This window comes from Lontra canadensis, unplaced genomic scaffold (genome assembly GCF_010015895.1).
Source record: "Lontra canadensis isolate GAN:19392208 unplaced genomic scaffold, GSC_riverotter_1.0 scaffold69, whole genome shotgun sequence".
Lineage (NCBI taxonomy): Eukaryota > Metazoa > Chordata > Mammalia > Carnivora > Mustelidae > Lontra > Lontra canadensis.
In genome coordinates this window covers 9,795,674-9,822,845 of record NW_022631063.1, presented here as the reverse complement: position 1 = coordinate 9,822,845, position 27,172 = coordinate 9,795,674, and the positions used below count along the sequence as shown (strand labels likewise).

Genomic DNA, 27,172 nt, shown 5'->3' with positions numbered 1-27,172 from the left:
TATTGGTAAGAGGCGGGGAGGTGGGCTGGAGTAGCAGGCAGAGGGCATCTAAGGCTAGGGTGACCAGATGTCATGGTTAAGTCTGGAACGGTCCTGATGTTTAACCCTTGTCCCAGCATCCCGCCCAGGTTAGCATTTTCAGAAACCAGTGCTCAGGAGGCTCACTGCACTTTCAGCCAGCTCAATGTCCGAAGCCAGAACACGTCCATGGGACATCAGGAGATCAGCTGGAGAACAGTAAGTGACCAGCTTTCTCTCCATTCAGTCTCTTTTGCAAAACATTCTAGCACATGACATGCAGGCATTAGATCTCAAGAGCATGACACAAGGCCCTTTGGGCTCCAGACCGCCCCCAACAAGGAACCCTTCCCAGTGTGCCCCCACCACCACTGCTCCCAGTTCTGGTCAGTATTTTCTCAACTGCCTGGATGACRACAGAGAAGCTGTGCTTCTCAGCTTTGAAGGTGGGAGGTGCACYCCTTCTTTCACGGGCCCAGCAGCTCTCAAATCTACCATGTGCCCTGCAGAACTGGAGGCCCTACGCGCACTTCTTTTCCCGGTGATTCTGTTACGGTGCAGCGTGGAGTGGTAGCCCCTTCGGGCATGGTCGGACTTCTCCCGACTGGGAGTCACAGTGGCCTGGGGGAAAGAATGCCCACGTGGTGTGTCCTCAGGCTGTGGGCGCCCGGTGGAGGCGGCCTGCCGGGCTCTGAGCTGTGTGAAGGTGGGGAAGCCGCTCACCTGAGTGCCTGCGTTTGGCAGCTTGATGTTCTCGGCGGTGGCGGCCACATCGATGAAAGCCCGCACGAGAATGTCCAAGTAGTTCATTTTGGAATATTCCTGTTCGGAGACAAAGTTAGCAAATGCGTCAAGGAAGTGAGAAACGTTCTAAGAGATGGCAAATGATTTCCAGGGACAGCCTCATGGCAGGGCCGAACCTCTAGAAATGTGCTGTTCCATAACCTCGAGCGCAGAACAACAGAAGCCTTGCTGTCCAGCCCTCGCAGCGGGCAGCTGATGTTCACGCACCTCACGTTCGTGCTGCAGTTCTGGAGAGAAAAGGATGGTAGTTAAAATCCAACAGACTGGGGGCCCAGGTGGCTCAGTCGTTAAGTGCCTGCCTTCGGCTCAGGTCATGATCCCAGGGTTCTGGGATCGAGCCCCGCATCAGGCTCCCTGCTTACCAGGGAGAGTGCTTCTCCCTCTCCCACTCCCCCTTCTTGTGTTCCCTCTCTTGCTGTGTCTCTGTCAAATAAATAAATAAAATCTTTAAAAATTAAAATAAAACAAAAAATTAAAATAAAATAAAATCCAACACTGTGGGGAAGACCTTCCTGCCACCATCTTGTCCAATAGTCATGGCTATTGAAAAATACTTACAAGAGTTTGATATTTTCTTTCAGCAAATAACGAAAATTTTCGGCTATCATCTATCTGTTTTTCAGCAATTTCCCGTTTTCTTCTTGAGTTGTGAGACTCCTGAAAAGAAATTATATCCAAAACAGTTCTACTGAATGTAACGGTCACTACTGCATAGACCTCTTGGGCACCCAAATGATGCCAAACTCACATCATCAACAATTAATAGTTCCCCATCTCCTGTCACCAAAGCCACAGAAATAAGTGTAAAATCTACACATGTTCCAATCTCGTTGCAAGTTCATTGACTGAAGTAGTTTATTTTCACTCTGACTTTAAAACTCAGGCGAGGAGAAAGCAGGCTTTCTTTGCTCTTCTGTCTCCTCACCAAACTGAGCAGCCTGAGACCAGGCATCAAATCTCATCCCTACGTCCCTAGCGCCCAGCTTGGTAACTAACGCATGGTAAAAAGTCAGCACATCTTGAATAAATAAATGACACCGACAAACGGAAAAAAGCAAAAGAACTGGTATGTGACTTATTCAGAGTAGAGTCCTGAAAACTAATCCACATAAGGAGTTTTAAGATAGCATTTTCCTTAAGATGGATTGAGTGTCACGGACCATCTCGTTTTTCGGATAATGAACAGAAGATCCTTCTAGAAGCTGCCAACAGTGAACACGGAGCTCACCGTCACTTACACAGAGGAGCTCCCTCACTGCGATCTACTGAAAGTCAGCCCTCAACACAAGGATTAAAAACAGAAGAAAAGAAACAGACACACGGTAAGGAAGCAGATGGTCACACTGGAGCATACGGTAAACCAGGACTGTCAGCATGCAGCAGCACATGCAGTCACGAGTATAGGCTTTGAAAACAGAGCGGAGCTCGGATGCAGAATCAGCCTCATAACGGCTGAGTGATTCTTAAAACGTTAAATCTCTCTGAATCTCTCTTCTCTGATCTGTGAAATGGTAGGAATAAGAAAAAATACCTCAAAGGACTATCAAGGGGATGAAATGAGAAAAAGCAAATAAAATATTTTAGCACAGTGCCTGAGACACAATCAACACTTGATAAATATTTACTATTTTAAAAAATAAGAATGAGGGACACCTGGGTGGCTCAGTCAGTTGAGCGTCTGCCTTTGGCTCAGGTCATGATCCTGGGGCCCTGGGATCGAGCCCCATGTCGGCTCCCTGCTCAGCGGGGAGTGTGCTTCTCCTGCTCCCTCTGTGTACTTGCTCTCTCTCCCCCTCTCATAAATAAATCTTTTTAAAAAATAAATAAGAATGAAAGCTTTGAAGGTCTCTTGCTAACTAACGTGCCAATCTCTTCTATAATGAGTTTGGTTCTATGGGGGGTGAACACTGACTGGCCCACCCCAGACACACATCCCAGTCCTGTTTATAGGTCATACTGGGTCTAAAACTCCAGAAAACATCATTTCCTTCAACAAGCCCTGGGTCAGACTGATGTGCCATCATGGCAGCTGATCAGCAGAAATCCTCAGCCTGACTTGGTTATTCAACTATGACAGAAGATGTGACACCAGAGAAGAAGTCAGCACACCACTATGTCACTTTTCCTCAGGAAATTAAGGATTTTTTCCCCCACAGAAGTTCGCTTTCCTTATATGCGCTACAGAGACGCAGGGTAAATCGATGTACCTTTAGGTTCAGGAAGTTTATTTCACTTCGTGGCTCACAAGCAATCTTTTCCAATCCTTTGGATTCTACTTTCACCAAATAAAGCAACCATTTGCCGTTGCTAATTTCTTTTGGCCACTGGATGTTCAAGGTTGCCGTGCCAAGGTTTTTAAGAGGTTTCCCCAAGTTAATTACCTGTAAGAAAATAACACGTATTATATCCCCGTGTAAGTCTCTCACTCTAAAATTAAGTAGCCGCTCCTGCGGCCAGGGAGAAAAAGCATGACCCTACGATGAAAAGTACAGGCTCCAGAGCTGGACTGCAGAGAGCCCAGCGCCCACAGCAGAGATGCAGGCCTAGGAAAGGTCAGAGACAGAGGACTGCTCCTTCAACCCAGCAACTCCTGTGAGCAAGAGAATCTGCCATGTTCGATATGCCATGCTCCCGACAGGGAAGGTCACAGGGGTCTGGGAGTCGCTCTATAACCTCCCAGGCCCTGTAGAGGAGTGTGGCCTATGGCAGCGCGCCAGCAGCTTGCTTCTAGGAAGCCCCTCCTTATGCCAAAATGAAGCCACCTCAGTCCGCTACCACAAGGGAGGGCAGGGGAGGGGGGTTGGGTAGCAACTGAGAGCAGGAATAAAACCACTACAAAGGCCATGAATCAGGAGTTCAAGCCGGGAACAGAACAGCTTCCTAAGCAGAAGCCAAATGAGGAGTGAGCTGTGTGTGTGGGGCAGGACCGCTGTGGCACCCAGGGACGCCTGTGTCAGCCATAACCATGCAGGCGTCCTCACCTCCGCCGCCACCACCTATCCCAGCTGTGTCTACGATGCTGAGAGACACCCCGAGCAGAACTCAGCCCCCCATCCTGCTGGAGTCAGGGGTGGGCACATTCTTGCCATCTCAGACCACGGCCACTGTGCTGTCTAGGCTGATTTGAGCCACGCAGACCCAAACCCACAGATGAGTCACGAGCCCCCTCCGCACCATGCCCTCATGTCCACCCAACCGGACTGAGAGTCGCTGTGATTCTTGCTTAGAAATGCTTCAGAGCAAGCAGGAGCGTTCCTCGCCAGCACCGGGCTTGTAAAATGTGAGGGAACATTAACCACACGCCGTAAGAGAGAGGACCTCACAACGGAAGAAAGAAATCCCAGCACCCAGATATCAACTATTTTGAGATTTGTGTTTTACAGACAGACTCTGGGGAGAGAGAGGGGCGGGGTATTCCTTTGTCCCTACATCGCTTATACACGAAAACTAAACTAGATTTTGAACAAGTCCCATGTCGAATGATAGTTGTATTCTCCATTCTGAAGGACAAAATTTCTACTGTAAGCCGGTATATGACATAAACATTGGTGAACTCACTTTTAACTGAGGATTTATCATGCTTATTTATTTTTATTAATGTTGCTATTACATATTAAAGCTACATATCCACATTAAAACTACATTACATATATTAACATATACAGTAGATGTTCGCCTTTGATATATAGAATAAAAAAGACTAACTGCTGAAACTTACCCTGAACTCATACTCTATTAAACTTCCCACCTCGTCTTCAGACTTCATTGCTTGCTCACCAACAACTGTACCTCCAAAATACACCTGGGAAGGTTTGGCAACTCTGTTAAATTAAAAAACACCAGTTTTAGTGAGGATTGTAAACGGTTCTTTTAAACACTGATTTGTTATGCTAAACACAAACACTTACCCAGAGACCGATAAAAGCAGTTCAATAACCACTTTTGCTGTAGCTGTAATTGAAGCCAAATTATCTTGATTGCTTGTTCTGAAAATGAAAAGGAAACAATAGGGTTTCATTTTAACAGTCAGTTTTCTCATTACAATTACACTCCTTTTATGAGTCAGAAGCAGAGCCAATTCATTAACGGGCTATGTTTTCATGAAATAATTCTGAATGGAAAGGTTGAAGCAATTCTTACGTTTCCAGCTTCAGATTAATATCCAGATCCGTGGTGTCAAAGGTGACCTCGGTTGTGCTTAAAATCAAATAAAAAGTCACCTGAAAAACAGAAACAGACATTAACACAGACCAAGCGTGTCGACCCTGTAATGGCACCAGACACGGCACAATGTGGGATGGGAAGGCATCACCTACACTGGAATTTCTTTTGAAAGGATTTCCAAGCTCACAGTCCGCTTGCGAGCCATTTTGATTGGCAACACAACTCAGCTGCTTCTCCTGTAACAGAAAAACAGGAGATTACCCTCCTTGCTTGCCCCCCCCAACACCCTGAGTCCCCCCCACCCCCGGGCTGGGTTGTTTGCACCCAGCGGCTGTGAAACCACTTACAGGGAAAGCCCGCAGTTCTCGGTATGCCGAGTAAGTCAGAGTGTCAGGGAAAGTGGCCACAAGCTTTGCTTCGTGAGCGTCGTCTCCGTCTTTTGCGGGGTCCCTTGGATCAGAAGGGCCATTGGTCACGGTTATTTCCAAAGCAATGTCCTTCTGGTCTTTTAGAACTAGTTCTGGTACACCTTTTTGACTATAAAACACATACACATACGCACAAAAACAAAAATGACAAAGACCTCAGGATGTTTTCAGTAACCCACTGCAAAGTCAGTCATTTTTGCCAGGATGACAGAGTGATTCTTACATTGGTAAATAAGAAAATTTGTCTTGATTTCCTTCTCGGGTACAAAACTTATATTCTAGTTTAAGGTTGCTGTTACATACATTGTCGTCTCCGCATCCCTCTTTTAAGAAGTGCACCTGTAGGAGAACAAAACCATTATTGTTTTGTTTTGGAAATTATTTTTAATTTTTTAATGTAAATTCAAATTAAGTGACATATAATGTATTATTTGTTTCAGAAGTACAGGTCTGTGATTCATTAGTCTTACAGAACACCCAGTGCTCCTTATATCACGTGCCCTCCTTAATGTCCATCACCCAGTTACCCGATCCCTCCACCCACCACCCCTCCAGCAACCGTCAGTTTGTTTCTGAAGATTAGAGTCTCTTAGGGTTTGTCTCTCTCTGGTGAAAACAAAACCATCACAATTCTTGCTGCTGGGGACTGCGACAGTGACTGGCTGTTTCCATACACCCCTGTCCCTGTGCGAAAATTACCAAAGCAGAAGCTTCAAATATACTCAGCCATGCACCCAGTGCCTTTAAGGGAACCGTCTTTAAACTCTGTCCTTGAACAGAGCAGTGCTGTAAGAGCACACTGACCAGGCCCCTGAGGTGTAGTGACGAGCATGAGCCCCACAGCCACACAGCTCTGCCTTCCAAACTGGCTCTGCCGCGCACTTAGCCATGGGGCTCTGGGCAAGTCACTTAACCTTTCAGACTCCAAGGGACGTCCCTGGTGATATGCGGATGCCACCGGCTGACTTTATAGGGATAATGTAAGAAGTGCCAGTAGTAGTGATGATGCTACCTAACACATGTGATTACTTATTTTAACTCCCTTAATCCTCACAACAAACCATGAGGATACGGTTATGGGCTCTGTTGAACAGAAGAGGAAACAGTCTGAGGTGAAGAAAACAAATGGCACAGTGCTAATGGGTGCTTCACAATCATACTGATAAATAAATAGCTGGGAAAACCGTCTCCTTGCTTGTTGTGTTCAACGTGACTGCAGAGCTGGGAACATCCACAAGAAACAGTCATGTGAGAAGCAGTAACATCCAAAGTCTATGAAAAAGTATGCAAAAGTACAAGGAACTATACTTTGTGACGATAAAGACAGTGTGCAGACTGAGGCACCATGGCCTAGGCCTGAAGCAGCAAGTACTCTCTTCTGAGAGGCTTTGTCAGGGGGCCACCAGAACCAAGAGCCACACAGTGGACGCTGTGGCACCGGCTGGATTTTGACAGCAGGTGCACAATGCCAAATCCAGACACCACAGCTCCCCCCGCCCTTTCTCACACCTCAGCCACCTTAAACCCCAGCATATAGGCCCCCCTCGTAGGAGGCATACAGCAGGCCGTGTCACAGAAATGGTCTTCCTAAGACTATACAGACTACATTAGCCACGAAGTGACTATTTCATGGCCTTGCTGAATTTCATATTCCTTGATTTTAACGTCCAGACTAACAAGTTTATTTTCTACATTTTCATGTCCTCAATGGTAAAATGCGCTGTATTTTTCTCCATACGGCCACAGGAGAAACTGGATGTGAGAATGAGTTCTGCCAGTTATAGTCGCAGTAAGTCGCAGCGGCCAAAAGTTATTAAGAACAATACTCTGGCTCCAAACTGTATTCCACATGTTTCTATATTCACTGTTAAGTTGGGAAACCAATCTCAAAATTTCTGTATATTAAAAAGCTTACTTGATACAAAGGAAGGGACTTTAAAAAAGCAAATCACTAGTCCTCCCCCTTCAAAGACACATTATTTAGCAGCATAATACAGCAGAAGCTTTGGCAACACCCAAGTCAGAAGACTTACATCTCTGTGAACCGTCTTGGGTTCGTTTGAATTCAGAATGGGAAGAACTTCCGGAAGCGAATTCACTCTCCTCCGCGTGTTGGGCTCTTGGATCTCTACTGAAGCGCTTATGGGAATGGGACGCAGTTTATCTCGGATATTTTCCTGAAAAGTGTGCAGAGTATGGTATCAACACTCCTGGGGAGCTCCCAACAGTCCTGAATGAGAGGTCGCTGGTGTCAGGTTCAGAGATCTCCCTAGGCCACCACAGAACCCAGCTCAGTCCCCTGTAACGACTGGCCTGAGCAGGGCCGCCCTCACCTGGAGCCAGAGGGTCTCCTCTATGCACGCCTTCTGCTTCTGCCTGGTCAAAGTGAGCTCTTCAGTATACTTGGCCTCAGAGCCTTGGTTTCGAAAGTGAACTCTTGATGACAGCCCAGATTTCCTTCTCTCCTTTTCAGCCTCGAGCGTGCCCAAAATGGCTAGATACAATGAAAAAAAGCCTCTGAACTCAGAGCATATCCACATACAGTTCAGCTATAAGGACAGTGAGTTCCCTTTGATGTTATTTTAATCCCTCATAGAATATGTCTCCCACTGCCCTTCTTGCTGATCACATTTCCTTGTAATGTACATTTTGCCTGCGTTACGGCCTTTCAGATCAAGCTGTCCTTTCCTGCCCGCTGCTGTCAAGAGTTTGTGAAGTTAAATTTCCATTGGGCCACCTGGGGGAGCCCAAGAATAAGTCAGAACCTCTGAGCGGCATCCAAGGATTTCTGGCTCCACATCAGGCACTCAGAGCACTAAAGAGAACGGGCACCCAGCACTCCCGAAAGGCCTGCACTGACTTGCATCCAGCAGGCTGTCCCTGGCGGGGCCCCACACCTGGAGAGCAGCGGCAGCTTCTCCTTGCATCTGCTGGGCAGTGAGAACCTCAAGCCCCAGCCAGACCTACTTAACCAGAATCTGCATTTTAACAGGACCATCAGGTGGGTCTTAGACCCATTAAAGTTTAAGAAGCACGGATAACGCACAGTTGCCTGAAACGGGAATAATACATAGGAGAGATAGAGAAGTCTTTTGACAACAGGCGGAGACTTCTCACTTAAAAGAACTGAAAGGTAAAACACATTCCTTTTCGAGGCTAGAGGACCCATTGGCCAGCTACCATGTCTCCCACACCAAAGTTTCCGACCTCCAAAGGCCTAGAAGACACCTCCTGTTCTTGATGACCTCTACTAATGGAGCTCGGAGGCAAGCCAGGATTTGGATAATCAAAATCTCATTTCTCAGCTTTAGAATACATTCTTTGCTGGATGTAGTCACTATGTTTCTTTATGGGGTAACATTTAAATTACTTACATTCATTCATCAATCACTCAATAACCACCAGAAGGGGAAGCAAACCAAAGTGCATATAGGGCCAGAGAAGGCAGCTTCAAGGGAAAAAAAAAAAATCTTCTCCAGAAAACACAGAAAATGAACCACCCATGTTCTAATATTCACAGTGGAGTTCAGAAGAGGCCTTAAAGAGCATCTATTTTAACACCCTCTTCTTGCAGGTGAGGAATGGATGCCCACAGAGCTAGAGGCCTGGCCCAGAATCACACAGAGAAGGACAGGGGCGGCACCAGCTTCGAAGTCTCTGTCACAAACACACAAGACAAACGCTTTATGAAGCCTCTTGGATGTCCAGGTTTCCACTTCCTCCGGGCCTCTGCTTGGGTCACTCTCTTCCTCCGCCAGCAGGGCCCTGGTCCTCTCTACCTCCCATCAACTGCCTAACTCACTCCTCCTTCAGATCTCAGTGTAGACATCACTTCCTCGGGGGGGGGGGGGACGCCGCTGACCTCTCCAGAGGGGATCGGACAGTATTCTATATCCCCACTCACTACACTTAGCCACTGGGATGGCCCAACCATCTTCCCCAGGCAAAGGTGTGGACGGGACCCCGTCAGTCTGCTCGCCACTGTGTTCCCCAGCAATGGGACAACGCCTGCCATAAGTATGATTTTAGAACAGCTGAATGGAAGTGGGAGGGACTGCACCACACCCACATACCCACCCATGCACATAGAGACATGCACACAGACCACAGAATGTTATCCTTACACCAAAACAACAGCTACTGAGCTACAGCAAGACCAAAATTTAGAAACACTGACAGTTTCAGTAGTAATTTCTGCCAAATGGAATGTGCTTCCATTTTAGCCTTGTAGCCTTGACATCATCCATTTATCAACGACCTGTTAACTCCACAGTGAACCCGACCAAGGCTCAGTGCTGAGTGCCCCTCACGGCAAAAGCAGGGGAGGGTGTGGGTGTGTTAAAACCGTTTATCTAACAAGCCCACTCTAACCTTCCCTGACCCCCCAGACAGTTCACGTTATCTTAAAATCCTTGCAGGCCGCCTTTGCTGACCTTTCAAGGGGCAAGCCAGTAGAATACTCATTAAGGCTCAATTATAAATATCTGTCTGTAGGCAACACCACAACCGAGGACCACCGAGTTAAAAGGGCCTGATCAAACAATAAGCTCACATTCTCAGATACCGGGAACGGATTTTAGATGGATTCACTTATGCAGCTCGGTGGAAGTCCTATCTGATGTAGAATTTCCCAGTGCTGTGGAAGTACAGGCAAGGAAATACAGGATCCCTCTAAATGTCTTCACAGAAAAAAAGTTCTATTTGTGATAGCCCATCAGTAAGCACTCGGCTAACAGAGTTGTTAAACACTTGGTTAATGGTGTAACTACTAAACATGAAATTAAAACACAGGGCATCAAATGCTACGTGAAAGCTAGAACAACGTCTGTAATTTTATGGAAATGATTGATGTAGGGGAAGACAAGGACGGCTCTGATAAGATTTCATCACATCTACGGTCAGAGTGGTGTGGGTAAATGACAGACTCAAAGAATAAAAATGTTTCCCCATTTCCTCTCCTCACCTAGTCAAAGAATCACAATTTCTCCTTGTCTCTCTAGTCTACTCGAAACACAGTGGTCAAACACCCATTATCCAAACAGGCAAGTGTAAGGTATGGTGTCTGGGTAAAAATAACACAAAATATACTAACAGGGTAACAGAGTGTGAGAAATCCTAGAAGACATTTTCTTCTCAATGAAAGCCACCCCAAGAATTGTTTCCAGTACTCGGTGAAATACCAGCCACATCAAAAGGCCAAGTGAGAGGCCACCACCGCCCTGTGCACAAACCGTGATACAGCAACACCAAGCACACGTCCCACAAGGTGGGTAGATCCTGGGAGAGGCTACAGCAGGAGACAGCCCTGCAGATGGGCCCAAAAAGCTCAGGGAGGCAAAGCAACTGCCTGAGGATGGCTTAAAATAGGGGAAGATGGAGGCTTAAAACAGGAAAAGGCGGCCTATGACAGGGTGAACTGGGGGAAGACAGACTTATTTGCCAAATTCTGAAGTATGAAAAGCGATATCTTTTTAATAAAAAAAACAGAGTAATACTTTACATAACAAGAAGGAAACTTAAGAAAACTCATTATGTCAAGGTAAAATAAAAACTGCAGACCACCCTATCCCCGCAGAAGGCATCCGTTGGTGGCATGCAACGCCATCACACGGGGCCGCCAGAACCATCCGATCACCCTCACTCTTTGTACCTGCTCCTTGGGGAAAAACTTCTCTTTAAATTCCCATGTCCCCATCTTCACTCTGGAGCAGACTGCTTACACCTGAAAGCGTTTAGCTCTTACTAAAACCTACCGTGGAAGGCTTTAAGGACGATCACCACCGTTAGAGTGTCATTAGCCTTGTCTAAATGTGCGGCCAAAAAGCCAGTTTGGATTATAAAGAAAGGAAGCCACATAATACCTTATAAATGACAGGTAGCTTTCACCAGAGTATCTCCTTTGCTCTCCACCACAATCCTATGTAGGAATTCCTACTAGAGACATTTTTATTTCTGATAGGAAAATGGAGACTCCAATGTCTCTGCTGTGCTGCGGGGTGAGCCGGCCTCGGAACTGCAGCCCGGAGCAGAGCCCCGGGCTCTGAATTCCCAAGACCAGCCTTCCGGTCCCCAAGGAGCCCACCTGCAGGGGTGTGGCATGGGTGTTCTGGGCCGTGGAGGCCGCCTGGAGGGGACGACGCAACAAGGAGAGGCTAACCCAACAATTCTGCACAAAGCTTGGGCTCTGGGACTCATCTCCTACAACCACCACCCCCCACCTCACAACCGCAAAACCAATTTTCCATGTTGCTCTTCAAAGGCAGAAATGGAGGAAACAGTTGTGGTAGCAAATGAGTATTTTGCCAAGTCCTGCTGTCCTAAACCATCTGCTCTGGAAAATTCAAATGAGGACCAAATGGAAAGTTCTCCCCTCCTGCACTTCGCCTTCCTGATTAAAGAAGACAGCAGAGCCACTGAATGCCTCATACAAGAATTTATAAACCAAGGTTGGCCACAGCAGTTTTATTTTTCTGTTACTTATGCATTATTTTCAACCTGGTGGACAGAACATATATAATTTTTAAAGGTACTAGGTACTTACTTATCGAAGGATTGTAACCTGTGGGTTTGGCAGTGTATTCAAAACAGGCCTTCACCTTGAGGCTATATAAAATCAAACACATATTCCTTAAAAGATGCATCGCTGCAGTAGAGAGAAACAAAAACCCATGGTCCCCAGGTCTCGAATCCCCCCACTGCCCACTGATGAGTAAAATGTTCTATGTTCGCTTGACAGATTCCTTGTCCCCTTGCTCATTTCTGTCCCACTGTTGCCCATGGCTCCTCAGAGCAACAGGGTCCCCCAAAGCAGACATATGAAAGTGAAGGGGTTCCGTGCATACAGTGGGAGCTCTCACCATATCCCGCTAGGTGCCCCGCAGAACGTTTTCTGGCGGAGATCAATCGTGCTTGGTGTCACGGTGACTGTTTTCTGAATATTAATCACAGGCCGGGACCTGAAAAAAAAGGAGCAAAACATAGGCTTGGCCTCTTACTACCTTCAGTGTGAAAAGAATTCACATATTCTCAAGCTGTCTACTACTACACCTTAAAAACCACAGGACAGGGGGCGGTGGGGGGCGGGGGAGATGTTCCCCTGTGGCCAAAGAAAAGGCCTCATTTAAAACCTCATTATATGCCCTCAATGTTTATAGCAGCACTGGCCACAATAGCCAAACTGTGGAAAGAGCTGAGATGCCCTTGAAAAGACAAATGGATAAAGAAGATGTGGTCCATATGTACAATGGAATATTACGCAGCCATCGGAAAGGATGAGTACCCAACTTCTGTATCAACATGGATGGGACTGGAGGAGATTATGCTGAGTGAAATAAGTCAAGCAGAGAAAGTCAACTCTCATATGGTTTCACTTACTTGTGGAGCATAAGGAATAGAATGGAGAACATTAGGAGAAGGAAAGAAAAAGTGAATTGGGGGAAATTGGAGGGAAAGATGAACCATGAGAGACTGTGGACTCCGAGAAACAAACTGAGGGTTTTAGAGGGGAGGGGATGGGGGGGATGGCTGAGCCTGGTGGTAGGTATTAAGGAGGGCATGTATTGCATGAAGCACTGGGTGTTATACCCCTAACTATGAATCCTGGAACACTGCATCAAAAACTAATGATGTATTTTATGGTGACTAACATAACACAATAAAAACAAAACAAAACAAATTAGATTTCTGTATGATCTCAAAAAGATCTCATCACCCAAAGGATTAGTCTAGTCTCTATTAGTAAAAAATCCCAAAAATACACTTTCTCTTCTGCAACACCTTGACAAAAATAATAAAAAAATAAAACCTCATTATATGAATTTTACCCAAAAATTTTAAATACCGTACACAAAGATAAACTCAAAATGGATAATTATAAAATGTCTTGTCATTTTAATAGAAGCTTTCAAACGGAAAGGAACATGGACAATTTGTCAAAAATTCTAGAGTTTTCAGACACGTATTATGGCTCCGTCCTCACCTAAACCCCCAAGGGGCCTGGTCTGTCCTTCCAGACGCCCCTCTGTGCTGCTTTTTCTCACTGACCTTTCAGTGGCCTCCTCCTGTCTCCCCCTAGATCTAGTTCCCAGGTTTTCAGGCCAGTGGCGCTGTTCTGCACCCACACAGCAACAGCAGGGACCCAACCAGTCCCTCAGGGGTAGACGTTTATGCTGTTTTGGGGCTTTCGGCTCTGACAGACCTCCAAGGACAGGTTTCTAGGCACACATTTGAATTCCCCTGTAGGATAAACTCCTAGCAGAATTTCTGAGTTGAAGAATATATGCACGTTTAATTATGAGTAATCTTGCCAAAATACCTTCCAAAAAGGTGAAAAACCCACATACACCTAATTACCTGGGACGCTCTCTATCAGGGTTTCTAGGTACATGCGAATTTTAGGAATACAGGCAACCCTGAGCTGACAGGACTCCATCCCACAAACCTCTGCCCTTCCTCAGAACGTCCCATTCCCAGCCTTAAGTCTTTGTCCTCCTGTCAGCAGAAGGGAGTACAACTTTTCCACCCCCACAGGATTTCCATAAGCAAAAGCTTCAAGCCCTCAGCCTGTCCCATCTCTGCTCTGCCTAACTCCATCCTCACAAACCCACTCAAGCAGCTGGAATCCCACACCTTGGGCCCTTCTCACTATATAAAAACATCTCTGCTCTCCCTTCCATCTTCTCCCCTACTTCCCCAGCCTAAGGCGTTACCACCAGCCTATGTCCTGACCTCCGCCGCAGATAGAGCAAGTCCAAGTATACGGTGCAAGCGAACGGGGAAAGGGTCCCTCTCATCCCTATCACTCCCCAGCCAGGATGCGGAATGGATCCAGTTAGACTGACTTTAATGGGCTTCTGGTAACCCAGCCGTCCTGGGGAAGACAGGAAAATGCATTCCAAATCCCAGACAGCGAGCTGGAACTTCTGGAATCAATCTGTCGGTAGGCTAGAAAAGACGCGTGTACATTCACGGGCAAGGCGCAAGCCTGCAGAAGGACAAATGCTGCCCACACTCCTGCTTCTAAATGACTTCTATTTCGGTTGTTTACCTTTCCACTGTTATTGTAGACAGCTGCTAGTTTCTAAGATACTAACTAGACACATTCCTAATTAAAGTTTTGAGAGCATATTTAAGAGGCAAAAATCCACAAATTGAAAGCAATTGCTAGAGATGCAAGAATGTTTTATAGATCATAGTGTTAAGGGGACATAGATATAAGAAGTAAATATTAACACACACTTCTCCCTAAAACATTTCTATTTGTTTTTCTTTATTTAAAATCCTTTTAAGTTTGTTTTTTCAGTCATCTCTACACCTATCCCAGGACTCAAACCTCAAGACCCTGAGATCAAGAGTCTCATGCTCTTCCAACTGAGCCAGCCAGGCGCCCCTTCTGTTTTTTTTAAACATAACAACAAATATAATTTCAAGCGCATAGTACATGACGAATTGGGAAACATGTGCCTTACCACATAAAACAAATCTTACTGGTTCAGCTACCTCTTGTTTGACTGGCATGTATTTAGGATCTACCTTAAAGTACTATTAAGTGGGAAAAATGCCCAGACGTTGGGATCCTGGGCTCCCAGGATCCAGTCTTCAAATCTGAAGCAGTCCTGGGCCTCCATTTTCCCCATTTGTAAAATAAGGGAATTGGGTTCTCATTTTTTTAATAAAAGGATTTTAAAATTTACTTTTGTGCTATCTCCAAAGAAAGAAGGCTCTTCTCGGAACAAGTCCACAGGGTTCATACTCAACCCACTTATTAAGATAGGAAAACAGTATTTTAATATGTACCAGCTATATTCAGAAGCAAATATTTATTAACTCACTAAAAACAGGCTGTGTGCTGTGAAAACATGGTAAGCAAATTCTGGTACAGGAAGTCAAGTCTTCTCGATACCCGAGGGCTATACCTCAACTAGAAATGCAAACTGCATTTTGATCAATGTTCTACAGTCTTCCACATTTTAAAAACACTGACTATTTTAACGGACGCCTGGGTGGTGCAATCAGTTAAGCATCCAACTCCTGGTTTCCGCTCGGTCGTGATCTCAGGGTCATGGGATCAAGCCCCACGATGGGCTCCACGTTCAGCGCAGAGTCTGATTGAGAACCTCTCCCTGTCCCCCTGCCCCTCCTGCCTGTGCTCGTGCATGCTCTAAAATAAATAAATCTTAATAAACATTGAATATTTTAAGATTAATACCTATAGGAACAAAGAGAAACAGGCATATTATAGGCAGTGTTTGAGAACCACCAGACAGAACACAGGCTGAACGTGTTAATTAACCTTGGAAGGCACACAGTACCACACACAAGTGTCCCCAGTGTGACAGTTCAGAAGAACACTGGGTTCCTAGGACAGATATGTATAACCACCAACACAAACCACTACTGAGCTAGCCATGTTTTCCCGAGGTCTCTCTTTTCTCAATCACTTACACACGGTTCATTTAGTTAACTTTTTTTTAACTTCCTTTGTCCTCACTAACATCTCAGATACATCCTTCTCTACTTCTTTTCATGTCTCCTACTCTTGCCATCTCCAACTTCTGTGGTGGTTCTTCATTTTTCATAGATCTTGCCATCTAACCAGAAAACTATTTTTCTATTTTCTATGATATTCTACACTACATTCTATACTATATTATATATACTATACATATATATATACACTATATAATATACTATATTGTATTTTTTTATATTATTCTCTTCAGAAATGTCCTCCTGGCATCAGTTTCTTATAAGACTGAGGGGTTTGGCTTAGGATTATATTTTAGATGTTGGGGCTACATCTCTACCTGATGTAGAATTCTCTGGAATTCTACAGGGTAATGATGTTTGTTTTTTTTTTCTTTTCTTTTTTTCCCCTTTAGGGTCTCACTGTATATTAGCACTCATTTAAAACATCTTTAAAGAGGGGTGTCTGGGTGGCTCAGTCAGTTAAGCATCTACCTTTGGCTCAGGTCATGATCTCAGGGTTCTGGGATGAAGCCCCACATCGGGCTCCCTGCTCAGGGAGTCTGCTTCTCTCTCTCCCTCTGCCCCTGCCCCCTGCTTGTGCTCCTTCGTTCTTGCTCTCTCAATAAAATCTTAAAAAAATATATTTAAAGATATCTTTAAGATTAAAATAACTGTAAAGCCAAATAGTTAAAAAAAGAAAGAAAGAAAAAGAAAGGAAGGAAGAAAGAAAGAAAAAGGAAAAACCCAAATGGTTAATTCTCACTAAGAATCCAAGAAATGCAAATTCAGCCAAAGGATGGGGACACAGAGCACATGAGCAAAAACCAGATTCATCATGTCTGATGCTGTTAAGGGTACAAGGAAATAGGCTTTCTCACAGCTTGCTGCCATGACCAAAAACTGTCACAACCTCTCTGTAGATATATGTATTAATACAAAAATGTTCTAACCTGTATCCTAGGGATTCTATTTCTAGGAATTTTTCTTAAAAAAAAAAAACAGAGATGTATAATATTCTGTAGCACACTGTTTACATTAGCTAAATGTCAGAGACTAAAAATTCCATTAATTGAAAATTAAATGCTTATAATGGAACAATATTAACTTGTTAAAAAAAATAAGATGGATCTGTCTATACTGACAAGGACAGAGAACCAACAAAGATTAGATTTTTAAGACCCAAGTTAGAGCAGTGAGAATGGCCCTTTGAGGAAGCCCTCGAAGCAAAAAGATACCCAAAACTATCCAAAGTTGTTTCGTGGACAATGGGAATATTGGGGAACTTGCATTTTCCACAACTGTGTATTAACCTTTTTTACAAGAACGTGCTACTTCTCAAATTACAAATTAAATAAATGATGTTAAGTGGTGAGTCCCAGCAGTGATGAAATTCACTAGGAAAATGGGGACTCAAGCAAAGCTGATGGGCAAACCGAGGCAGCCTTTCTGGAGGTCATTTTGGTGAATGTGAATCTAAAGTCTGAAAACACATATGCCCTCCACTCAGCAAACTCACTTCTGGGAATTTATCGTGAGGGAAGAATTCAGGACGTGAACAAAAGTAAAGGATGTTGGCCAGCTGGTATATCACGAAAAAAAACCAAAACGAACAAACCTGGAAAGGAACATAAATATCCAAGGACAGTATGGTGATGGTTAAATAAACTAGACCCAGCCTCGTGACACCTTACAGGCAGCCAGCAACCTCATCACAGAAAAGTGTTCAAGGACAGGGGAAAAGCCCCTGTGCGTGATAAACTCACAGACGTGGACAAAGTCCACTAGGCATTACAGACAAATGCAGATTACAAAACAATACGTACACTGTGAGCTCCGTTTTGTTAAATATACACATGCACTCACAGAACACAAAAGACTAAAAGGATATAAACCAAAATTTTGGAGCTGATTAATGGATCGTGAAAGACGGGGGTTCTTATTTCCTTCCTTATATTCTTTGTACTGTCAAATTTTATGTTTCCTCTTTTAAGAAAATATAAGGTTTTAAAAGTACCTATAAAGTAAAAATTTTCACCAGTTCTGATTTCTTTTTCAATTCAAAGTTAGCGAGGCATTACAAAATAGTTCTTATCACATTGTTATATCGCTTTTTAAAAAAATCTTCAAAATCCATATAAACCTTAAACTTTGAAATATGGGTATTAGGATTTTCAATTAAAAAGGTCAAAATCTGAGTTAAAGCTGAATATTGAACATACTTAGCTGAAGTCAGAGATCACACACCTGAACACAGCCACTGAGTCTGAGAGGGAACCAACTGCAACATCAGGGTAGGAATTTCGATCAAGGTCCATATTTCCAGCAATTGAATATCCAAAATAAGGGGATTTACCCTCAAGAATCTGAAATGAACAGGGCATCAGAATGAACAATGGGCCACCAAAATGAGCTTCTTGATGCTTTGAAAAAAAGCCAAAATGTTTCCTCATAAACTGAAGTCTAAGAGTTTACTTATAAATTATACTAAATTATAAATAAATTATAAGCACACATGTGCTCCAACACTTCATACATTTTATCTCATAGAAGTCTGATTTACATTCTATCTCAAAGGATAAAGGGGCCAATTTTTTTTTTTGTTTTCTTTTTTTTAATTAATTAATTTTTTATTATTTTTTATTATGTTACATTAGTCACTATATAATACATTATTAGTTTTTGATGCAGTGTTCCAAAATTCGTTGCTTATGTATAATACCCAGTGCCCCATGCAATCCAAGCCCTCCTTAATACCCACCACCAGGCTCACCCATCCCCCACCCCCCTCCCCTCTGAAACCCTCAGTTTGTTTCTTAGGGTCCACAGTCTTCCTGTGGTTGACCTTCCCCCCTGATTCTGCCCCCCCTTCATTTTTCCCTTCCTTTCCCTAATGTCCTCCATGCTATTCCTTATGCTCCACAAGTAAGTGGAACCCTGGATAACTGCCTTTCTCTGCTTGACTTATTTCACTCAGCATAATCTCCTCCAGACCCATCCAGGTTGATGCAAAAGCTGGGTAGTCATCCTTTCTGATGGCTGAGGAATATTCCATTATGTATATGGATCACATCTTCTTTATCCATTTGTCTGTTGAAGGGTATCGCAACTCTTTCCACAGTTTGGATATCATGGTCATTGCTGCTATGAACATTGGGGTGCATATGGCCCTTCTTTTCACTACATCTGTATCTTTGGGGTAAATACCCAGTAGTGCGATTGCTGGGTCATAGGATAGCTCTATTTTCAACTTTTTGAGGAACCTCCACACTGTTTTCCAAAGTGGCTGCACCAACTTGCATTCCCACCAACAGTATAACAGTATAAGCATCTTCTCCAACATTTGTTGTTTCCTGCCTTGTCAGTTTTTGCCATTCTAACTGGTGTAAAGTGGTATCTCAGTGTGATTTGGACTTGAATCTCCCTGATGGCTGATGATGATGAACATTTTTTCATGTGCCTGTTAGCCATTTGTATGTCTTCATTGGGGAAGTGTCTGTTCATGTTCTGTTTTTCAAAAGGAGCACATATCCGCCGTCGCGCATGGGACACAGGTGTCAGGGTACCATTTCACTACCAAGATGGCGGAGGACGCTAAGAGCACCTGAACTGAGGTTGCTCTGAGCTAACACATTTCCCTCTTGAACCGCACACGCATCTCATGACGTGAGCTCGTGGTTCCCAGTATTGGATTATAAAATTGTTTTACTTCTCCCTTCTGCGTCCGGCTTCTTTCACTCAGCAGACTGCTTTCGACCTTCACCCACACTCAAAGGGGCCAATTTTTGATGAGCTTCTTTTACTATATGCCAAACCTCTCTACCTGCCCTCCAAATGTCTTATTTTTCTCAAAAGCAATTTTAAATTTTTGGCATCTCAATCCTCCATGTCATCACAACCATCTGGTTTGTTTGTTTGGGTTTTTTTTGCCCATTTTACCTCCAGTTAGTATCCCGCTAAAGGAAAGAGCTCACATTTCCATCAATTTATGCTGTCTGGGTATAACAGTCTTTTTCCTTGGACTTCTTTGATTCCCAATTTATCTAAGAAAGTTTACAAATAAACACAACAATGTGCTTATTGTAAATCTATTTCCAAGCTATCTTCCAATGGTACATTTTAAAAAAGCACAGAGTTCACACTATTACAGATTTGTCAATCAAACATGAGTAGCATGAAAATGCATATAAACCCAATACCCTACTACAAGGCAAAACGCGGAGACCCTCATTGTAGAAACCCAGGCTGTCTGGTTACCTGTGTCGGCTTGGTATTTATTCCATTCGGGGATCCGTGATAGATAAAAACCTTTCCCATATCATCGTAGGGAGCTCCAACTGCAATATCTGTTGACAACGTCACATTTCAACAAACATCCCAGTACAATGCCATAAGCATTCATTATTTTAGACAATCAAATAATCAGCCTGTGAGCATCATAACTATTTCACCATCTATTACCTGGGTAGCCATCTTGATTAATGTCGCCAATATTTTTTACTGCAATGCCAAACATAGAATCTTTGGTTCCATTAAGACGAATGGGCTTGACTTTATTCCACCTGCCTTGCTGGTTTATGTAAACATATACGGCACCACCAACTTCTCCATCTCTGTCAAAATACTGTGGGGCTCCGATCATTATATCTTGCCACCTAAAAACATAACGAGGGATAAAACTGAACCATCGGCTAAGATACCAGCGAGCTCACAGAGAATGCCATCAGCCCAGGTACTAAGGACACAGAGACAGGACGCAGAAAGGACCTCAAATCTGGAATTGATTTCTCATCCATTAAAACATTTTTGTAGGTGTGTTTATGTAATGTTCAGATAAGTAAGTGTTTAGGTTTAGGTAAAACATTTTACACAATAGCCCACAATGAATGCCCAGAGGAAGGTATCAACGGGAAGAACCTGAAGATAGTCCCCAAGTTGGAACGAGAGTGCACAGACTCTGATCCCCTCCACCCACCCCCCAAACCACCACCACCGACATAACTATTACTTTGTCGCCGATCCTGGTTTTTAAAAGGACTTTCTGGATGCTCCCACAGCCCCATGAGAAGCCACAGCAGAAGAGCCACGTAGGTGTCATTTTTCGAGTTAATGTTTTTCCATATTTTAATTCTCACAGACCCAAAATATGAGTGAAAACCAAAAAGTGAAAATGTAAATAACCTGAGTAAGTTAATGAACATCTGCTGCCAAAATGCAAGTGATAAAGACGTGGCAGGAAGATAAAGATCTGGCAGCAAAAATATTCTTTGAGTCAACGAACCTGAAAGGATGGCTCCTCTCAAGACTGAAAAATGCCCAAGAACCAATGGTTTTTGGCAGATGTAAAGTAACCGAAGATGCACTTACCCATCTTTGTTAAGGTCCGCCACTGCCACGTCATAACCGAATGAAGAAGCCAGACCTTCCCCGTCAAAGATGTATTCAGGGAGGAGATGAGCAGACTTCGTGTCCCTTTTTAGCAAAACCACAGCTCCACTATGATTGGCTCTTGGAGCACCAGAAACGAAAGTGATCTCGTCTTTAGAAACAATACCTTTTCCTGAGTCTAAAGAAAAGCCTAGAAAAACAAAGTAATAGTTCACGTCACTGTGTATTTCAGGAGGCATCTACCACGGTAACGGCATCTACCACGGTAACGCCATCACCACCTTTGCCTCTGGCTTCCCACCCCTCTCCTTCCAGGCCTTTTTTAGCAGCTGTCACACTTACAACATGAAGGAGTTTGACCCAAGTACAAAGCAGTAGGCAAGGGTCATGGCTTTCTGTGACATACATGAAGACTTTTTTCACAGAAATTACCTGTGCTACTTTAGCTTATGGGTAACTTGAATCATGAAACACTCATGCATCTCCCGAAGCTGTTCGCACTCTACTTTGATACTAGAACTGTGGTAAAAGGAGATCAAGCTAGATCCTAAATTATCATGGGAAAGTATAGACCAACATACCTGAGTGCACGTTATAGGGTTCTGCTATAACGTAATGATTAGTAACTTCCACATTTATCAGTCTCCTTGGTAAAACAAATGCTAATATCCTTCATCTACCACACACAGCATTTCAGTATTTCGGACCAACTTAATTCTCAGACACAAACATGCAAACAAGACCATGACCGGTGAGATGGAGTATTTGAGAACCTCGTATAAACAATAGAGGTGAGCACGTTCTCACTGATGATAATCACATACTCGTTCGGAGGGCAGAAAACATGAGGCGCCCAATTAGAAAGCATCAGCTGGGGGGTCAGATAACAGACCAAGATCGGCCAGGAGGTGCATATCAATGCCTCTGTCACAACCACTCAAACTGAGCAAATCTTCCTATAGGGAGGGGAGGCAGATGCCAGAGAGCATAAGCTCACCCTTCTTATTGTGATTTACAAAAAGCTTCACCACTACTGTTGCAGTTCTCAAAACTGTGAAGTGAGTTGGAGAATATGATGAGCTCCGAGTTTAGAACAGGGTGATGGAATCAAATGCCGCTCCGCAAACCACCTGGCGGCAGAGCCTCAGCCTGGCGTGCTTTTCAGCGTGCTTCACTCGAAATGGAAGAGGAAATAAAAAGATTTATGCTCTGTATGGATTCCCCCCCACCAAAAAAAATTCTTTAAATGACCATGACCAAGACAATTTATTTGTCATCTCAGAGGTCACAAACCTAGGTAGCTATTCATCATCACATCGGGGGATGTGCCGGGCTGCTCCCTGGGAGGCTGTGTTTTATAAACAAACTGATCAGGATCTGTATAGGAAACGCTGGTCAGAAACAGCAGGCCTGGACACACGCATGGAACGGAAAAGATTGAAGAGAAAGCAATTATGCTTCGTAAGAGGCCTGCCAGCTCCCGATGCTCCCGCTGCACGAGGTGGCCACCCCCGCCTCTGGCTGGCCAGCCTCACCAGCTTCCAAAACCACAAGCAGATCACTTGCTTCCTCAAGCCCATTGATTTTTTTGAAACAATAGACACACGGACAGCATGGACAACAAAAATGTGACAACACGAACTGGACTCTTTCCCCCTCCAGGCAGCCTCTTTAGAGGCAACCCATTCTTAAAAGGGGCTAATGTGTTTAATAAAATATGCCGAAACTTCTTGAATGCTCCAAGAGGGCATCTATCTTCAAGACCAAAGTGGTGGTTTCTTGACCAGAAAACCCTGACCAGGTCTCTTGACCATTACATTAAATTTTAATTTAATATTACTTCTCATCAAAAATAATCCCTAAATAACACATTTGGTGAGACGCTGCCTGTTAAAATATATTCAAAGAACATACTTGTGTGTTGATGGTATTTACCCTGAAAAACCATACTGAGTAATTGAGATTGCAAACGGATGGCGTCTGCGTCCCATTTGTGTCCTGCAAAGCCACTGACCCAGCACTCACACACCTAGCTGCTTCGCATCCTGCCTCATTTCCACAAGCCTTTCTTTCCTTGGTTGAGGGATGAGCAACTGTGTGACCTTGGACTAAGAAATGAATCTCCCTAGGTCACAGTTTTTTTCCATCAGCAAAAGAGGGATAATCATACCGATTTTATAATATTATTAGGAAGGTCAAGTACAACTTGTATAGCAATAAATACAGCACATGGTTGGCACTTAACAAGTGGTAAGTTTAACTTTTCTCTGCCCTCTTCTATGCCCTCACACCAGATTTTTTATTTGGAAGGAGGAGTGTCTGAAAAGTTGTGGTTTTGTTTTTGCTTTCTTTTTAATTAACAGTACCATTCATGCATATCTCTATAATTAGAACATTTTTAGAATATGCTTACTAACACATTGTTTAGAATTATTCTTGTGTTTTTACTTTTTACCTTCCATTGTTCCAATAACATCTCTAGCACAGGGGTACTTTAAAAAAAAAAAAAAAAGTAGGTCACTATTTAGGTTTAGCAGATTTTTTTACATTTTTCCCAAGAAATGTACAGTAATTATTCTTTATGTCAACTCATACCAAGAATTAAAGCTTTTAAAAGCCTTTGTGTAATTACCATAATGCACATGAATAATTTAGGACACCCATTAGTAATGCAAATGAGCCTGAGGAGTTAGGGAACTGGCACTTAGACACAGTCTGGGGGTCCTCCAAGCTGCTCTGGCAGTGCTGCTCAGCTGCCACTGGAAAGCCACCATGCCACCTGCCAGGGGGCCTGTGACAGGGGGGCCCCAGTCCGGAAGCAGAGCTGACCCTTGGAGAACAACAGTCACCAAGGAAGGACCTGGAGGTCTTGACCTGCCACTTCAGAGTAACTTCATAAATGTAGCTCTTAACAGTATCTCTAGAAAGAGGCACTGGAGGGAGAGAGGAGGCAGCTCAGCTCACTGCCAACATCCCTGCCTCTCCCCACCACCCCCTGTCCCAACAGCTTGTTTCCAGTTACAGAGGCCACTGCTGGCCCAGGTCAGAAGGGAAGAGTCCCAAGCATCACCCAGGTTACCTCGGGATCACCAAAGCTTAAATCCAATTCCCATCAGCGCAGCCACAGGCCCCTGGCTCCTCCTGGCCTATTCTCAGCCTCGAAGTCCAGGGTCCTGGGCGGACAGGGTCTCACTGAGGTATCTGGAAAGGCGGGCTTGCCAGCTGCGCTCATTCCTACCTAAGTAACTGTTCGCAGGAACAGGAACTAGACTTTCATCATGGTCAGTCTCTCCACCAACTTCATAAGGCCCATCTTCAAAGATGTTCATGTCAAAAAAAGTGTTATTCTTTTGCTCTACGCGAACAATGCCTAAAGAAATGAAATGGCAAAAAAAAAAAAACAACAAAAAACCATGAAGATGGAACAAAATAAAAGAGATGGTTCCTAATACACATGCCTCATGTTCATAAGGACAAGAAGAAGAGTCTGGAGAAAGAAGGGCAGAGGAAATAGAGGGCTTTTGAGGTTATTAAAGTTTAAAGAATCATGGTTATGTGAATTTTTACAAAGAAGTTTGTTCTAGTAATGAAAAAAAATGCATTTTTAGGAATTCTCTGTAATGCCACAAAACTGGATGGAAAATGAAATGTTTACTTCATTAACTAAATCTAGAGAAAGTAACTTTTTAGAAATTACATGAGCCTGATGTATTTTATATCGTCTGTCATCCTACCATCAATTTACCTACTTTGCTAGAGTGTAAAGCTGAAATGTGTTGATCCTTTCTCCAAACCACCTGAACCAAGATTTCATCTTTCTAAAATTTTCAAAATTAACAATTAAAAAGAGAAGATTTCATATAGTAAGCCCACTATGTGACTTTTTAAAAACAGTAACATTTTAAATCAGGGTTTATAAAGCAGGTAAAAATGTTTCCCATAAATACATACATACATAACTTGTGGGTGTTTTTGTTATTTTAACCATAAGTGGCATCTATTCTTTTTTTTTTTTTTAAAGATTTTATTTATTTATTTGACAGACAGAGATCACAAGTAGGCAGAGAGGCAGGCAGAGAGAGAGAGAGAGGAGGAAGCAGGCTCCCTGCAGAGCAGAGAGCCCGATGTGGGGCTCGATCCCAGGACCCTGGGATCATGACCTGAACCGAAGGCAGAGACTTTAACCCACTGAGCCACCCAGGCGCCCCAGTGGCATCTATTCTTGCTATGACAAAACTATTTCTAAATTCTATGTGTTATTTGGATGAGGTAAACATAACCTGACAAATACTGTTATGTTGGGAGTGGGGAGGCCAAAGGAAATTCCTCCCAAAGGTTACTATGGATGACATAAAGGGGAAGATGTTCCTCAAGGATTATATCTAATAGGAATTCAAACTTGGGGGAGTTTTTTTGAGTGCAAAAGGGAAAATTTCCCTAAGTTATTCTTAACTACAGAAAATGTTATAACACATTTATTTTAATAAATTTCTCAGAAAAATGTCTGATGTCTAAATCCCATGCATTTCTCTTCATTGTCCTCCTTCAACTGTCCTTCAACACAGTGATTTTCTATACCAGCCTAATTTCTTGAAAGAAGTTAAACTCAGTCAAACTGAGGGCCCTTCTCCCCACTCCCTCCCAGTGTCTCCTTTTACCCACATCACAATCATAATTAAACGATACCATTAAACAACTTTCCCATAAATTATCTAAATTTATCATCTCACAATGCTCTAATTTGTCATCTACCCTTCTAACTTCTCTGCTTTACCAGCAAAACACAGCTTTTTAAGATATAATGAAAAAAAATCTGTATTAATATACTGTTACTTGTACATGACATCACACAATTATTTTGTTTTCTGATCACTACCTTAAAATGAAATGTCTGCCAGAATTAAAACTTAAAACACTTTTAGCCTCAAGAAACAGGAAACTACAAAACAGAAAAAACTACGGATGTTAATTATTATATTCTTAGAGAAAAAAGTTAACTACTTGTATTAATGCAAATTGCAGAGAGAGGAGAAACGTATCTTCCAATATACACTTCCACCACTGTTTTTGAAATCATATAATTGAGAGATTACAAATCCTACCTTACTTCTGTAATACACAGGTGCCTTGTAACATTTTGTTTTAACTTCAAATGTACTCAATCACGGGTGCATGTAACAGAAATTATGCAGTCATTCTAATCTCTATTGCTATAAATACATGTCCTACCTTTCCAGTTGTAAGTGCCCGGGGCTCCAAACACAATGTAATGAAAGTCTTTAGTAAAAGTAGCAGCTACTCCTTGCTGGCAAGAACCAAATTTTTCATGGCCTCGCAATCGGCCATCGCAAAAACTCCAGTCTCCTCCATCCATGTCATCCTCAATCCTCAGATTCTGACTCAGGACATAACATCTTCCAAAGATATCTCGGGATTCCTGCTTTGTATTGACATGTTGCCTTTTTTCATATCGGTGAGCACATGTCTGCAAACAGATGGAATAAAGCAGCCCATTCATTTTTACAGACTTTACGCTTATTAGTGACCATTTTATCAATTTATAATAAAGAGAGCTTAATTCTAAATAGGATGTTAAACATGTCCCTCATCCTGGAATGGGATCCAAAACCAGCAACGGTTCTCCAAAGTGGCACGAGGGGATCACAATCTAGCATATCAGAACTAGGACTTCTGTCTTATTCTCGCCTGGAAGATAATGCTCCAGTCCAAATACTGAATGCCGGTCTGTAATACACAGGCAATGTATTTGTAAACTGACCTGTCACATAAACAATGGGAAATATCTTCTCTCATTTTCTTAAATGGCTTTTATTGGCCGTATAAACATTCCCATCAGTATGTTGGTGAAAATTTGTAATTATGTTCCAGAGGGGAGAAATCACGGA

The 27,172-nt window shown here is 43.4% G+C and overlaps 1 protein-coding gene across 2 annotated transcripts in view; it reads right to left on the bottom strand.

The window, feature by feature from the left end:
- The window catches only part of ITGA6 (integrin subunit alpha 6), a 76,442-nt gene that overhangs the window by 11,414 nt on the left and 37,856 nt on the right, over positions 1-27,172 (bottom strand). For both annotated transcript variants that reach the window (XM_032880462.1, XM_032880463.1), the window contains exons 4-23: positions 26,496-26,751; positions 24,505-24,636; positions 21,246-21,456; positions 20,340-20,533; positions 20,136-20,224; positions 18,126-18,244; positions 12,272-12,370; positions 11,956-12,017; positions 7,748-7,908; positions 7,448-7,591; positions 5,638-5,753; positions 5,334-5,523; positions 5,139-5,222; positions 4,963-5,042; positions 4,731-4,808; positions 4,541-4,643; positions 3,030-3,203; positions 1,381-1,479; positions 939-1,049; positions 742-840 (exon numbers count right to left, since the gene is read on the bottom strand). In XM_032880462.1, coding sequence (XP_032736353.1) covers positions 742-840; positions 939-1,049; positions 1,381-1,479; positions 3,030-3,203; positions 4,541-4,643; positions 4,731-4,808; positions 4,963-5,042; positions 5,139-5,222; positions 5,334-5,523; positions 5,638-5,753; positions 7,448-7,591; positions 7,748-7,908; positions 11,956-12,017; positions 12,272-12,370; positions 18,126-18,244; positions 20,136-20,224; positions 20,340-20,533; positions 21,246-21,456; positions 24,505-24,636; positions 26,496-26,751 — 2,601 coding nt within the window. The remainder of the gene's footprint in view (positions 1-741; positions 841-938; positions 1,050-1,380; positions 1,480-3,029; positions 3,204-4,540; positions 4,644-4,730; positions 4,809-4,962; positions 5,043-5,138; positions 5,223-5,333; positions 5,524-5,637; positions 5,754-7,447; positions 7,592-7,747; positions 7,909-11,955; positions 12,018-12,271; positions 12,371-18,125; positions 18,245-20,135; positions 20,225-20,339; positions 20,534-21,245; positions 21,457-24,504; positions 24,637-26,495; positions 26,752-27,172) is intronic.